The sequence below is a fragment of the Dunckerocampus dactyliophorus genome, chromosome 20, assembly GCF_027744805.1.
Source record: "Dunckerocampus dactyliophorus isolate RoL2022-P2 chromosome 20, RoL_Ddac_1.1, whole genome shotgun sequence".
Classification (NCBI taxonomy): Eukaryota; Metazoa; Chordata; class Actinopteri; order Syngnathiformes; family Syngnathidae; genus Dunckerocampus; species Dunckerocampus dactyliophorus.
Window position 1 is genome coordinate 2,401,218 of NC_072838.1, and position 16,515 is coordinate 2,417,732.

General features: G+C 43.4%; 1 protein-coding gene across 4 annotated transcripts; it reads right to left on the minus strand.

Annotated features, from left to right (window-relative positions):
* Positions 1-3,601: 3,601 nt before the first annotated feature.
* On the minus strand, positions 3,602-16,465 carry azin1b (antizyme inhibitor 1b). 4 transcript variants are annotated; one of them, XM_054764431.1, is made up of 12 exons: positions 16,263-16,465; positions 10,792-10,935; positions 10,668-10,681; positions 10,480-10,581; positions 10,232-10,405; positions 8,821-8,993; positions 8,541-8,754; positions 8,401-8,475; positions 8,134-8,299; positions 7,895-8,004; positions 4,656-4,873; positions 3,602-4,590 (listed from the first exon to the last, which is right to left on the minus strand). In XM_054764431.1, exons 4-12 carry the CDS (start codon positions 10,579-10,581, stop codon positions 4,527-4,529), a joined length of 1,296 nt encoding a protein of 431 aa, XP_054620406.1. In that variant the 5' UTR covers positions 10,668-10,681; positions 10,792-10,935; positions 16,263-16,465; the 3' UTR covers positions 3,602-4,526. The 4 variants fall into 4 exon arrangements, with proteins under 4 accessions (XP_054620406.1, XP_054620407.1, XP_054620408.1 ...); XM_054764432.1 differs by lacking the exon at positions 10,668-10,681; XM_054764430.1 differs by having other exon boundaries at positions 3,827-4,590; positions 10,480-10,681; positions 16,263-16,464.
* Between the last annotated feature and the right edge of the window lie 50 nt (positions 16,466-16,515).

The following is a 16,515-nucleotide window of genomic DNA, read 5'->3' on the forward strand; positions in this document are numbered from 1 at the left end:
TCATTCGGACTGGAGAAATGTGGCCAAATGGTAACAAAGAGAGGGAAGGTAGTCTATACAGAGGGCGTTGCACTCCCAGAGGCCAGAATAGTAGATGTTGAGGAGAGCTACAAGTACCTTGGAATACCACAGGCAAATGGTAACCATGAAGAGGCCACAAGCAAAGCTGCAACGGTCAAGTATCTGCAACGTGTGAGGCAAGTCCTGAGAAGTCAGCTCAATGGCAAGAACAAGATCCAGGCAATTAACAGCTATGCCCTGCGAGTGATCAGATACCCTGCTGGGATAATAAGCTGGCCAAAGGAGGAAGTTCAGACCACAGATGTTGAAAGCATGCACGGAGGGTTCCACCCCAAAATCCAGTATCCAGAGGCTATATGCTCAGCGCAAAGAGGGAGGCCGAGGATTAGTGAGCGTCAGGACCACTATCCAAGATGAAACATCCAAGCTCCACGAATACATCAGGAAGATGGCCCCAACAGATGAAGTACTTAGTGAATGTCAGGCAGTGGAAACTGGAAAAGAAGGAGTTGGAGGAACCATCATGGGAGGAAAAACCCCTGCATGGGATGTACCACCGACAGATAACTGAAGTGGCGGATATGAACAAGTCCTACCAATGGCTAGAGAGGACTGGACTGAAGAACAGCACAGAGGCGCTAATCATGGCAGCACAGGAGCAGGCCTTGAGCACCAGAGCAATAGAGGCCCAGATCTACCACACCAGGCAGGATCCCAGGTGCAGGCTGTGCAAAGAGGCCCCTGAAACAGTCCAGCACCTAATAGCAGGGTGTAAGATACTGGCAGGAAAAGAATACATGGAATGCCATAACCAAGTACCCGCGATAGTGTACAGAATATGGACTGGAGACCCCTAGATCGCAATGGGAAACACCTCCCAAGGTGGTGGGAAATGAGAGGGCTAAGATCCTGTGGGACCTCCGAATACAGACCGATAAGATGGTTGTGGCCAACCAACCGGACATCATGATCATGGATGAGCAGCAGAGGACAGCCATTGTGATGGATGTAGCCATCCCTAATGATGGCAATATCAGGAAAAAGGAACACGAGAAACTAGAGAAATACCAAGGGCTCAAGGAAGAGTTGGAGAGAGCCTGGAAGGTGAACGCAAAAGTGGTGCCCGTGGTCATAGGAGCACTGGGGGCCATGTCACCCACACTGGAGAAGTAGCTCCAGCAGATACTTGGAGAAACATCAAACATCTCCGTCCAGAAGAGCGTAGTCCTAGCAACAGCTAAAATACTGCGCAGGACCCTTAAGCTCCCAGGCCTCTGGTAGAGAGTGTATGTCTATGGCGGGGGGGGGCGGGGTAAGGAAACCGGATGCCGTAAGTGAGAAGGGGGAGACATTATAATCTGTTTTGTTGCCACGTTATAAATAAAAGCTTGCCTGAAGCAAGAGGAAAGTTTCCTTCCTTCCTGAAGATCTATGCTCTATTTTCCCTCTGACACACAACTTCATTCTCGAAATCTCAGATTATGTTTTTAAATGTGGCCTTAATACTCCGTTTTAGTACAGCCAATAACGGTGCATGTGGTTGAAATGATTTGCTCCAGTTGCGTGAGTGAACACAGTGTGATGCATGAAAACATAAAATAGTTGAAAACGAGACGATAGAAAAGCCATGGAAGCTAATGAAATTTATGCTTGTAACATGTCCATTTGCGTTCTTACACCAAATCGGTGTGCGTTAATTAATTCTTGTATATGTCCTTCATCGTTTCGCTGCACTTTTTGAGCTCCATAACCAATTTTCAGACGGATTTTAGGCACTATATCCGGGCTGATAGAACCTAGCTAGCTAGCAAGCCTCACTTCCAACCCTTCCATGGAGCTTCGCTGGACATTCTTCCATGTGGTTGCATTTCACATTATCCAGTTCCAACAATGTTTTAACTTTTATTTTTAGTATAAATTATGCCTCTTGTGGTTCACTGTAAACTGGGGCGTGTTTACTCGGGTCCAATCGACAAGAGCCACAGCTGGCTAGCAAACGCCTAAAAGGTGGCTTTTTTTGGTTGTTTCCTGAACTCTTCTCCAGTTATATTATCTTAATAACAGCGATTTCCGACATACAGTAAATATTTGATTTGCACATGCAAGAACGGCACATCTTTGCGGTATTTTTAGATGACTTCTAGTTACGAATATGCTTGTTTGCCGCCCATCTCTTTGAGGCAGCGCTGACATTTACCGGATGTGACGTCACGTGAAACCCAGCAATAGACAATCACATTCTTGACTGTCTGAGCTATACTTGCCAGATGGGAAATGACAAATTATTGTTTTGACGGGAATGATCCTACATACCCGATTTGACGTTGCTCAGGACCATCTGCTACAGTAAAAAAATTACCACAGACCGTGTATTGTACATCTTATAATGCAGTTTTACCTTAAAAAAAAAAACCTAACAGCGCGCTTTGGGAAAAAAGCTGCCAGTGGCAGAACAGCGCCCCCCACAGGTATGGCGTACAGCAGGGGTCACCAACGTGGTGCCCGCGGGCACCAGGTATCCCCCCACGACCACATGACCAAGCCTGCTTTTCATTCAGTTTTCAGTTAATAATGAAAGAACAGTAGAAAGAAATGCATTCTGAAATACAAAATGTGAGTTGTGGACACCAGCATTTTGTTCATGTTCTGGTAAAACAAGCATATTCGCTTTGTTTGAGTTTAAAATAAGCTCTGAAAATAAATGTTACAAAAATGAGTAGCTCTTGGCCATTTTCATTTTGGAAAAGTAGCTCTCACAAGGAAAAACGTTGGTCACCCCTGGCGTACAGGATGAAAAGATAGATACTTCATTAATGATGAATGATATATTTTACATATATATATTTATATATATTTAAATATATATATATATATTATAATGATAATTAATAGAGAAAAGAGAAATTCACAACCCAGAATAAAACGCCAATCTGTCCGCCTAAACGACGAAAACGTTTGACAGGCAGGCAGCCTACCGCCTCGTCTTCCCGCTCTTTTTTTACGTCGTGCGTCACTCGTGCTACGTCGTACTTTGATTGGTTGCAAAGAGGCACGTAAGCATCATATCTCATCTGTCAAGTTTATGGAGAAAAAAAAAACAACTCCATCACATGATTATCGAAGTCGAAAACCCATAGTTTATCATTTATTTTTTCCTTTTATTCTATTGTTTATTTTGTTAATTATGTAGTCTTTAACATCCTTATATATTTTTCACGATTTGAAGCAGATTTAACGTTGCCATATGTTTTTTTTTGTTCAGTTAAAATGAATAAAATAAGGCGCAGTGCGGGACATATGTTGTTTCTTTGCAAGTTAGGCATGTATGTCAAATGGTCATACATTTTTAAAAACTGATTGTACAGAGGCTTAAATTATTTTACAAACAAGATTAGTGTACGTCCGGCAACGCTGGGATCACTTATATGCGGCAGTTACTGGTCATTGCGGGGGTTGGGATTTACCGGTAGTAGGGGACACCGTTTTCATAATTTAGGAAATCTTTTTTTTTTCCCCCTAAAAGAGATTTTGCTTGGTTTGAAGCCCCACTGTAGGGAAAAGATCACACTGACACAGGATGTATGATTTCAGTCAGAAATGTATTAAATTAATCACTTTCATTACTTTAACAAGCACAATTTACAGTGAAAAAACAGGCTATGGTCCATTAGTGCTTCAGACAGCAAATCATGAATACATGAGTTGTTTGCAACACACACGAGGGGCAGGTCGCCTTTAATAAGAACAAACGTTTAGGCTGTGAGAACGCGTTCGCAGATCCTCACTCATCTGGGGATCTGGACCATTCTTTTTTTTTTTTTACCTTTTTAAAGTCTATAAAATATTTTGTGCATTTGAAACCTCAATAGTAGCGGAGAAAAACCACTGAGGTGACAAATAGTCACAGCACACATGTAGCCTTGAAGGGACCAAACACATCAATCAATATTATTTATTATTAATATTATTAGGAAAGAGCTGCTGAATGGGACCCACACACAGCTGAATCCAATAAATAGAAAATACAAGGAGAAGAAAAGACTAGGTTCTAATAATGTGTTGATTTCATTTCAGCGAGGCCAAGCGGAGGGTGTGAGGTACGGAATCCACACGAGACGCCCATTCTTCAAAAGTCGTGCGTTTCACGGACACAGGGTTCACAGGACGGTGGACGAGGTGAGCAAAGAGCGTGATCAATCGCAGGTGGGAGGGAAAAGGGAAGAGCACAAACACCCCCCCCACCAATGGGTGTGCTTGGTGGTGGTGGTGGTGGGGGGTGTTCCCATCTCCAGAGTCATCCATTTTGTTGCATAACGTCGCTTGGACGGGACTGATTTTATCTTGACAGGGCAATAGAAAGAAAAGATCTTGAAGACAAATTCCTGGAAGTAAAACCACACTGATTTTTCCCCAAGAAGGATGGAATGTGGACCACAGAGAGACGCTTATCCCAAATATCACATCCCTCCTGTCACATGGCTCAGGGAGGGATGGGGTACATGGGACTAAACCATGGCGAGTGTCTTCATGGCACCATCAAGCTCCACACCAGCCTCCTGCATTTCATACCTGAGGAGGACCCACAGTGCTGAGATCAGTTTTTGCACTTTTTGGACTCCTGCAAACAAACCCACCAGTCGGAGGCAGAGACGGCGTAGTGGACAGGCGGCTGCTGGGTGGCAGAGAGGCTGCACGGGTTGTCCAGGCCGCAGGTGCCCATGTTGGAGAAGAGGAGCCAGTCACCCACGCTGAGCTCGGGCAGCAGGCAGCGCTCCACCACGTGGTCCAGCTGGTCCAGCGACGGACCCCGCAGGCTGCTGGGATAGACTGCCTTCTGGGCGCACAGCACGTGCTGCGTGAAGACAGGACATTATCGGTGCTCAGCATTTAACAGCAGCACCAGGCTGGATGTCTTCTGGACCAGCACATGAACAGTATCACCTGCGTTCTACATACCAGGAAACAAGGTCACTTAAAAGGAAAAATGCAGTTTTTGGGGGGAATTTTGCCCGTCATCCACAATCCTTATGTGAGACACAAACACACATCTCTTTTGTGTGTTCCAAAAGATATAAAAACAGATTAAGAGGCAGGTAATTAATGCACGACAGCCCGCCATTAAAACACCTCCAAAAAGTTTTTTTTTTTAATGTTTTATATCCATGCTGTGAGCACGTGCTAACAGGTACATTCATGAAAACCTGAGCTGGCAAAGTTACATGTTAATGATGCATTAACTGACGTTTCCTGTAACAGCACTATTAACTCGCACACGTCCCGTTTGACCCTAGGCCCACACCGTAGTTTGAGGAAACAGCGGGGGATGTGGAGCCACAAGTGCGAACAAATATGATTGTAAGTTTAGCTTCAAAGCTCTGGCAGACAACTTGTCGAATGTCGCAGTGATCGAGCACAACTGGTATTTTTTAAATTGTCATTTATACAGTGATACTTTGCATACGAGGGTTTTTTGTGTTTTTTTTTTTTTTTTTTGTTTTTTGTTTTAGATGCGAGTAGTCTCTTGGCTAATTTTTATGCTTTGAACTGAGAGCTAAAATTTGGGTTAGGAGCTTCCAGTTACTGGCAGGCATAACAGAGGACAGCTATTTGGGGGCTTGTGTCAATGTGACCATGACTGAAGTCGAAAACAAATGTAAATAGCATTAGCAGTGCATTAGCTAGTCACCAGGAAAGATTTTCAACACATCAGCAAAACATACGTACATTATAGCCATTTAACTGATCTTATTTATTGCATTGTAAAACTAAGACAGGAACAACATTAAATTAAAAGCACTAAATGAATAAAGAGCCACCATCCACCAGTCCCAGCCTGGACTTTGTTTTTCAGAGAGGTGCACCAACAAATACACACATTGGCACTCAATAAGGTCATCAAATCTTACCTTGATGCATTCCCACATACTGTAGTGTCAGCATGTGGGCGCAAATAGGTGACGGAAAAAGGGTAACAATACAGTATAGTAGTCTGTCTGTAAAGGGTGGGACGAAGTTAGATGATGGTCAAGAACCGTCTAAGTGGGAGTCGCTGCTCGCATTAAAACATGCCAAAACTGTGGGATTTCTAACTGTATATTATATTTTTTAAATAAAATAATGGCCCATATTTCCAAAATTGATATCCCTTTACATAAAATTATGTTGTTGTTTTTTTTTAAACAAGATTTTTTGTTTGTGTTTTTTTAATCAATGCGCGCCAACGTTTCCCACAGCCCGGTGGTTAGCAACATCTGCCTTACAGCATGCTTGGGGTTATGATGTGCTCTTTTACACATTTGAAAATACAATAAGAATGACACTTTTATACAATTGGCTTATTTTATCATGTAAGATTCATGATAAAAGGAGACATTCATTAACAAATGTAACCGTTGAATTGTATCGTTTGTTCACTGTATCGAATTGTATAGATTTGTTCTGTTTTTAAAATCATATCTTAACCCGTGTATCTAGATGTAAGGGCTCTTGACAGTCAAGAGGCCTTGGAATCATTACTTTTCCCCTTTATACGGCACCCCCGGCCAATAGCACTCATAATTAATATTTTTAATATTAAAACTATTAAAATAAATTTAAAAATGTATTAATCCGTGTGATCAGCATCAGAATCGGCAGCATAAAACCCTGATCCGAGCATCCCTACAACTTATTATTGATAAAAACTTCAATTAATTCCGAGTTAACTATGGACAAAAATGTGATTAATTGCGATTAAATATTTTGATCAATTGACAGCCCTAACAATAATATGTAAAACAGTATTTTGGTCATTTTAAGCATTAGTGGAACCTCCTTCCTGGGTGCATTGATCTCACTTAGCAACATACAAAAGGTACGCTACACCTAGCGTTAACTTTTCCAAACTCAAAAACAAACACGTAGCAGCAGTGGTGGCACGTCCAATATGTAGCGTTACCTTTCGCTAGTGGCCTGAGGCATTGTAAGCGAGTGTGTGGTGAAGGTAGTCGCTGGCCCGCTAGTAGCTAGCTGGTGTGGCGAGGTGTCACTACGCCAGGGGCTCGAACACAGGGCCTTTGGAATGGGAGACGAGAGCGCTGACTGTTGGGCCAAAAACCTGGACTGTCGACCCAGCGTTCAGTGCAGCTCTTAAAGCCAAGGGAGTGAAGTTTTACCAACGTACACTTGCGCGGTCACACTGGATGGCATCCGTTACATTAATGACAACAATAATAATAATGGTTAATATGCAGGTCACATTATAGCACTTTTTGGATTTTTTTCCACAAGGCCAATTAATTAGCTGCCTCTTTTTTAGCTGTTTGTTTATATATATATATATATATATATATATATATATATATATATGCCGTTTTTATATCTTTATAATACACAGAAGAGAAAGACGTGGTGTTCATTCTCACGTAAGGATTGTAGATGATGGGCAAAATTCCCCCAAAGTGCTCTTTTCCTTTAAGCATAACACTTCCTGTTCAATAGATGCTAGTGTGGTAAACAACTCTCTAAATCAGGGGTCACCAACACAGTGCCCGCAGGCACCAGGTAGCACCCCACGACCACAAGAGGCGCCCGCAGGCCTGCTTTTCATTCAGGTTTTCAGTTAATAATGTGAGAACACTAGAAAGAAAAGTATTCTGAAACATAAAATGTGAGTTGTGGATACCAGCATTTTGTGAATGTTTTGGTAAAACAAGCATATTTGATTTGTTTGGGTTGAAATAAGGTAGGAAAATCATTTCTACAAAAATGAGTAGCTTGTGGCCATTTCATTTTCTAAAAGTAGCTCTCGCAAGAAAAAACGTTGGTGACCCCTGCTCTAAATGCTCATCAACACCACCCACTTCCAGGTGATTCATTTATGTGGCCTACTAACCTTGTGCACGGAAGGGGCGGCAACAGCGCTTCCCAGGAGTTTGATGCCGAACGGACCATAAACGCCCTCGTTCATATAGTACAGGAACTCTGTGTCGTCGCTGTTATCACCTGTTTACGTACACGAGGTCAGGAAGGAGGATCAACAACAACACGGCAGGACTCCAGAGAGAAATTTGAGCAGCTGGTTTGTTATGATTATGCAACGGCTGTGATGTAACAAACACATTCATGACCCACCTGGAGCTAAGCTGTCCCAGCGGCGGGTCACCACCTCCTTGGCAATCACGTTGACCGCCAGGCTAAACGCAGACGCCACGTAGAAGGTGCCTGGCTGGGCCAGCACGTGCACGCCAGACTGCAGAGGGAAATAGGCATCCAGCAGCGGGCTGACGGCGGACTCCACCTGCAGCCACAACAACAACAGCAACAACAGCACGTAAACACGTCTTATCTTTGACGCCAAGCAGCATGTCAAAGTCCAACCAAGCCAAGACATTGATCGACCTGTTCCAGCTGAAACTCTGAGCCGGTGAATCCGGCGCCAATGTCTAGGATGTTCATGTTGAAGCCCAGCTCCGCCTGGAAGAGACCGCACGTTAGCAAAGAGAAAACTAAGCCGAGCTGACGAGACGCCGGGTGCTCACCCCCATGTCAAATACGCAGCGGGCGTCAGTCAACGCGTGGCAGTAGGCTTCCTGTGTGTCCTGGCAGGAGCTCGGGACATGGAAGGCCACACCCACCACCTGGACGCCGAGCCCCTTGGCGGCCTCCAGCAGGTGCCGGCAGCTCTTCAGGGACGAACCGAAAACCACGCTGGTCTCTGCCGCGTGCGCCTCGGTGCTCAACTGCAGCAGCAGCCTTGACGACAACCATGTGACGTTCATTTCATATTTGCATCCTCAACTAACTACTTTGTCCACTTACTTGGCGCGGGGGTGGAGACGTGAAATCTTGGACAGCTCGGCCTCGTTCTCGCAAACGAGAAGCTGGATGTCGTTCTTGGAGGCAGCCTTGATGAGCGCCAGCTGCTTGCAGACACCCGACAGGATGATGTTGTCGGGCGAGACGCCGTGCTCCAGCGCCAGGTTGACCTCAGCCTGTAAGACGCAGCAACTCACTCAGTGTCTCCCATACAGGCATTCATTTGTGGCGGCTTGCCACAAATACATCTGGACCGCCACATATACATTTGGCGCTACCCCTTCACCTTTGCTCATAAAACACATCCTAATGGGACAGTCTTTCTAACTCTGCTTTTTAAACACACCTCACAAACACGTGGTCTGCCAGAGAAGAAGAAGACATAGCAGGCACTCGCATAGCACTCAGCCACATTGTTGCTATATTTAGCAAGATCCTCAAAAAAAGATCAAAAAAGCAACTAGCGACCCTATGCGACGTAACGCCCCTATAGTCACCTTTACACTCCTCTGACAATATACTGTAGTAGACATAATACAAAATAAGACATTTAAGACATAGAAAAGCTGTCTACTACCTTCTAAATACACATTATCAGAGCCCTCTAGACCCGAAATAACACCCCTATAGTCACCTTTACACTCCTACTACAAAATATAGTAGACATCCATCCATCCTCTATGCCGCTTGTACTCACTAGGGTCACGGGGGTATGCTGGGGCCTATCCCAGCTGACTTTGGGCGAGAGGCGGGATACACCCTGGACTGGTCGCCAGCCAATCGCAGGGCACATATAGTAGACATTGTAAGAGAACATTTAAGACATGCTTTAAAATGCTTAATTCAGAGAAAAAAACCATGTACAATTTGCTGAAATGTGTATTTTTTTTTTTACTAATAGGCTGTATTCAACCATGAAACAGCATGATTTATTAACATATTTTTGAAAAATCATGATTGAGTGGAGCCGCGAAATTCGAACCGCGACATGACGAGGTATTATTGTATAGGTTTCACTTTTGCATTTCATAGCACATTACCGTGGTGCGGTCAAGGATCGCCCAACAAAGTGCGAAATCTTAATACTTGACGAAAAACGCAATCAATGAAACAAAGCCGTGGAGACTGACATGAAAGCATGGTGCTGCTGTCGGACACTCCCCCATCTACAAGCGTTCACGGGTGGCTCTGTCTTGTTTTTGACATAAAAAAAGAAAGAAGCGGTAGAAGAAAGTTCATTTGTATTTCTAAACATATTGGTTGTGTGGTTTTTTTTTTTTAACGTCCATTGCTATTACATGCAAATACATCATGGCCAGTTATGCTAATACGGTAACTTAATTACACCCACCAAACCACCACCGCCGTAGCCACAAATAGATTGCAGTCCTGTGGGAAACATTGGAGCGCTCACCTTGTTGGCGCAGACAAAGCCCAAGCCCAAGGAGGCGAGCACCTCCATGACTGCCGGGCTGCGGTTGCACTTGAGGGGGAAGTAGGGCTGAAGCCGTGGCACCAAGCGCTGCCAGCTGGCGTGCTGGTGCATCAGAACGCCTAAGTCGGCCACCATGAAGGCGCTCTTCTCCACCTGCAAAACGCTCAACATTCTTAGCTGGAGGACAACGCACAAGCCAATGTGAATTCTCTGGTTGGTGTACCCACAGAGGCCTGCTCACAGATGTGCTCATTGATGACATCTTCGAGGGTGACGCCGCCCTCCAGGAGTTGGACGGTGTAGCCGGGTCTGTCAGTGAGTCCTCTCATCTTAACCGTATTCCAGAAAGCCAAAAATCATAAAGAACAGGTGAGCTAGTCAGCGGGGTCACACGACTGAGCCAATGGGGTCCTACCGGTATGCAACAAACTGAAAGAGAGAAGCACTCGTTTAAAAAAAAAAAAAAAAAACAATACAAAAAAATAAATCACAGCTTCACGTCGTCTCGCCAAGTAGGCTTGTGTGCATGACACACTCACATGGACAAGTCAGGAGATGGACCTGTCCCGCTATCAGCTAGGATCCCAAGGCGGCTCAGCGTTGAAGTCGAAGTGCTCCCGGTAAAGAGCCGCCCCTAGACCCTCTGGGTAGCGCTCATACACCTGTGCAGAGACAGGGGAGCCCTGCACACACACAAAGATTCGAATTGGTACATAAAAGACTCCCGTTTCTTCTAGCCTTACCAACAATCTGACATTTAACCTTTTACTACTGAGGAATGATGTCAGGACTCAACTACATTGTTCTGCTGCTTCGTTTTCTGTACTTCCGGGGGCCAGACCTCATGTTGTCTTTAAAGACGTACCTGTACTGCAAAAACGCTACGACAAACATCCTCTGTCGCCCTCGCTCACAATGACATAACGGGACTGTCTGTGAATGTAGCTTGCAGTTCGAACTCGGTACAGTAGATGGAATCGTAACACACCTGGTCTGCCAGAGAATAAGACAACGTAGCATGAGGGATCTGTGTTGCAAACTTTGTCGCTATATTTAGTGAGTACAGTGTTCCCTTGCTACATCGCGGTTCATCCTTCACGGACTCGCAGATTTTTTTTGTGTTTTTTTTTTTTAAGTATTAATGTGTATTGTGTAAACCTAACCCTATCCCCGACAACACCCAGAATGTCAAAGCGCTGTGCACCGTCAAAGGCACCTGCGATTGCACCCAAGAGGCAGAGGAGGAAGAAGACGTTGCGGCTGTAGGGCGCCATTACGGAAGGAGGATAATACAACGAAGGGAGCAAAGTGTTAACACGGATACAAAAACGCTATAGTACAGCGGAACGGCACCAGGATGACAAAGAGGCACAGTCGGGGGAGTGAAATACGCGTGAGTCACTTAAATTTATTGTGTCCAACCTTGTAGGTTAATCATTAAAATTCAAACAAGGTTTGAACTTTTGTCATGTAGGGTTGCCAAACATCCAGATTGAGCAGACACAGAACACACTTTGTCCCGTATTGCCGCGAGAAACAAAACACGCTACGCCAAATCCATGCCAGCGTTTTTGAACTCTCCCTTATCAAACCATTTGCTCTTCCCCTTTTTTGCATCTTTCTTTACAAGCTTTGCCTAGCTGTCACTGGCAGCAGCTAGCTAGTACGCTACCTAGAGTCATCTGCCTACCTTCTTGTCTTCGGACTCCAAATGCGAATTTTTATTTATTTATTTTAAACCAGAGTGACGTGTTTTTAAAACAAACAAGCAATACGGTTAGTTCAGAGCTCGTTTTTGTCCCTCGGGGGAAGTGGATATCACTTTCATAGGGTACGTACTAACTTTTTCAAGTGTCATTTAACAATTTTGCTCTCTTGTTGTCATTATACTAATTACGTCTTGTCCTCCAAACACTATTTGTGTGTGGTTGTTTAATGAACATAAACACAGTGTGCCCAGCCTTATGATGGTGATATATCAGCTGATCCTGAGTAGCTCGCCAAAATGTCAAAGAATATTTGCTTCCGCTCTCAGTAGTTTTTTTTTATTATTAAGTGTTGAATTCAGACGTTATGCCATTGTATAATGGCAAATGACCACAAAAAAAAGCATAAAGACGACGGCCACACTCTTTGAGTGGAGATCTGCTTGGTAAATAATGTAGTGTACGATTGTAAAGTTGTCAGTCATAAATAAAAGACAAATAGTTGACAGCTCTACTAGTGATGAAAGTTGGACACCCCTGCAACCTGGACACTCTTGTCTCTTTAGTTAAGCAGGACAGCCATTTTATTCTGTAAAGCAGTGTTTTTCAACCACTGTGCCGTGAGGGATTGTCTGGTGTGCCGTGGGAAGTATCCAATTTCACCTAATTATTATCCGCAAATAATGTGCCTTTGCGAGTGTCTGTGCTCTAGTAGTGATCGGCAGAGTAACCATGTAATACACTCCGTATCAGTAGGTGGCAGCAGGTAGCCAATTGCTTTGTAGAGGCAAAAGAACCAATGCATGGATGGTCAGATGGCGGTGACAGTGGCATTGTGGCTAGCGAAACAGTGATGGTGAAGTTTTTGAAAAGGAAAAATGCTAACTCTGAACTGCAACCTGGAAAAAAATTCTGACCCACATGAAGGCCCAAGTATGAGTGGAGGTCAGAAGAAAGCAAAGACGGATGGCTGAAGCAATATCTCTTCCGCGAGGCAATACTAGCCGTCTTTCATTTGGATTTACTTTCACACGAGATGCAAGAAAACGACTACGTTGTGCTCGGTGTGTGGTGAAAAGTAACAAGTCACAAGTAAGCTTAAACACCATCTCCAAAAGAAACAGAGTTGCTGAGGAAGAGTGAATAAAAGTCACATGACCGATACAGTTGCTGTTTCGCCTGTCTGTGAGGCGCCAAAGTGTGTTTATAGGGAAGCGAGTCAGGCTGTTGTCACCGGGGTGCAACGTCTCGGCAATAAGAACAAATCTTTGAAAGCACAATTCTTCCACTGAATCCAGTGTGACGTGGAGACTGAAATAAAAAAAAAAGATTTTCGCCGTGGGACCATTTGGATCTCATATCGGCAAATAAGCCATTTGGTTTTAGTTTCCCATTTCATCCCGTTCGTCTGAAACAGTTAATCTCCTCTTGAGCTGACAGAATTCATCTGCATGTTACTGACTCTTAGTTGAAAATATTTGTTTTATTTTCTGCCGGTTGAATGTCCTAATTGCTTTACTGAATTGTCCTACTTAAGAAAACCGCCTTATCAATACACATAGATACAGTATATAGACATTTTACTACTTCCTCAGAAGTAGTTGATTAAATGAATTTACTACTTTAATTCAATTTACAGTGTTGATTTACTTTTACTTTACTTTCCACATTATGACACACGGTCACGTTCACTATTTATTGACTGTATATTTTAAAGATATAAAATCTATTTTAAACTTCGATAAAGATATAAAATAATGCAATAATTTCAATATTATTGTATACAGTAGGTCATTAAATCAATATGTCAGTTGAGTCTCTCGCCTAAGGGTGAACTGGGACAAAAATAGTTTTCTGAATGTTATTGTTATTGTGTCAATGTCATGTGCTATTATAGTGTGTGTGTTATGTGTCACAGCAGCAATGCGCACTCTTTAAGATCCAACAGGTGTCAGTATTGAGTATTGACATAGTACAGACACAGTGTCGATACAGTTTGGGTAATGTGACACAACGCTTCAAGAGGCCTCATCTATGGATGTAAAGTGGATGTAAAGTCCTGCAGTGTTCTCCGCTGTTAATAAAGCCATTAAAGTGCATCGGCGACGTGAGTCTCTCCTTCCCCACAACAAGCGGCATTACAGTATTGACCAGTGCACACCAGGAAATAAACGGTGTCATTTCATACAGGCATTGGCTGGACAGTTATGTAGTGGGGCTTGTTTAACCTTTGCCTTGTGGGCAAGCAGGAAGGAGAGACGATGCTGAGAGATGTGTGTGTGTTCTGAGCTGCTGTCTGGTGGCCGCGTTCAATAAATAAAGTTGGCAGAAGCAACAGGAGAAGTTTCCTTCTTTGCTTCGGAGCTGAATAACACTGACAAGTTAACAGACTAGTAGCGAACGGAAAAGAAGACGGCTTTTTTTGTGTCGAATACAGAAGATGAGGACTTTGATGGATTTGTGGATGAGGATTGATCAAAAATAACGTGAGTACATTCTAAAATACTTCAATTAAGTACAACCGAACTCAGTTTTGCTCCCGCATGCATGCTAGCATATGTTTTTTTTTTTATTGTAGCGTCGCTGGGAGCACGTCCTGTTCCCAGCCTAATTTGCGGTAATGTTTTGGTGCAAATGCTCTTAAAGTTACATGTTTGACCAGGAAATAGCAAGCTCAAAAGAAGACGGCTTTTTATGTGGAACAACTGACAGTTTGTGTGGATCTTGTGAATGATTGTGACTGAGCTAGGACTCAGTAATTAAAGTCTACACACGACGCCTTCATTGATTGAAAAACAACTTTTTCGTGCATGAAGCTTCTACTTGAGTCGGTAATTTGGCTGCTATATGCGGTCAGATATTGACCAAGGGAGACAAAATGGGTGGCCGCTGGCCACGTTGGACAGGTGACTGCTATACACAGGGTCTATAACATGTACATTTGCTGCGGGGGATTTTTCAGCGGCTGCTATAGGCAGGTGCCCGTTCTATAAAGGTGGCCGCTAAGACAGGTTTGACTATGTGTGTGTGTGATATATATATATATATATATATATATATATATATATATATATATATAACCTGTCTTAGCGGCCACCTTTATAGAAGGGCCACCATATATATATATATATATATATATATATATACACACACACACACACACATATATGTGTATGTATGTATGTATGTATATATATATATATATATATATATATATATATATATATATATATATATATATATATATATATATATATATATATATATATATATATATATATATAGTGTGACTTGTACTTTGTGATGTATTCAAATGTAACTTCTATGAATGTTCAAAATAAATGAAACCATTACTGGACACTTTTGGAGACTAACGTGAAAGCACATATCGTTCCTCGCTGCTCTGCCCCCTGTCCCATCTAGAAAGTACTCACAGGCAGCTCAGTCTTGTTGACATGAAAAAACCCAAAAAGTGACAGGAGAGTTAAATGTTTTGTACTCATTTTGTCTCCCACACCATTATTTCTCTCCTACAGCGTCCATTACTATTACATACACGTGTCCTGGTCAGCTATGCAAATGAGAAGAAATCATCATGTAGACCCCCACCGCCACCACAAATAGATAGCAGTCCTGTCGGAATCATTGCCTCAATACATGACAGGAGCACTCTTGGGCTGCTCTGATGTCATCCATGGGCTGGGATTGATCCGTGGGCCAACAGTTTAAACCATCCCGACCTTTAAAAACTACTGTATAACGATGTTTTGGTAACCATGGCAACATTGGCGCACTCTGTTATAGTGCTTAACTATTTAAAATGAAGCAACTGCGCATGCGCACCATCAGCGCCACAACTTCACAAATGCGATTAGCGCATTCAATGCAACAGCAAAGCAAAATAAGACATAAACACATCTTACATCGCTGCAAATGTCGCGTATAAACTCGTTTGTATGGGTACAAAATGGAAAATATCGATTTTCTTGGCGAAAAAGTGAGCAGATTATGTTGTGTCGCCGCCATGGACGCTGACGTGAACGGCACAGGTTATAAATAACCCCGTAAGCCTCAGCGACGTCAATAAAAATATCCATTTTAAAAAATAAACCACCCTCTCTTGTGATTATAAAGCATGCTTTTTTAATGCAGACACCCTCGGCACACGTTACGACATAAACACACAGAATGAGGCTGTCACGTTTGGCAATGGAGGCAGAAAGAACAGCCCGCCATGTTAACCCCGGCCCACGCTCTCTCGCACACATATACATGCATACATATATACACATGGGTCTACTTACGTGAGATAACGGCCAGAATGTTTTGGAAAATCGTCTTCTCTTTTTCGGCGGAATTTTTAAATAGTAGTGGACCCAACGCTGAAAGAAAGAGCGAGGGCTTTTGTGGCCATATGCTTGCTGGAGCGTACGGTACTCGGTCGGTGCTGTCCTTGCGACGGCGAAGGAGAACTACCAGCCAGGCCTCGAGGCCGGAAGTAGAAAAACTCAACAACGGCTCGTGGGCGTGGTCTGCTCCTTCAATTCAGCCAATCGG

Coding starts and splice junctions, on each gene's coding strand:
- azin1b (XM_054764432.1), bottom strand. CDS start 10,581: ATGAGAGGACTCACTGACAGACCCGGCTACACCGTCCAACTCCTGGAG. Junction 8,005..8,133: donor CTGGGACAGCTTAGCTCCAG/GTGGGTCATGAA, acceptor GTACGTAAACAG/GTGATAACAGCGACGACACA. Junction 4,874..7,894: donor CCGCCCCTTCCGTGCACAAG/GTTAGTAGGCCA, acceptor GTCTTCACGCAG/CACGTGCTGTGCGCCCAGAA.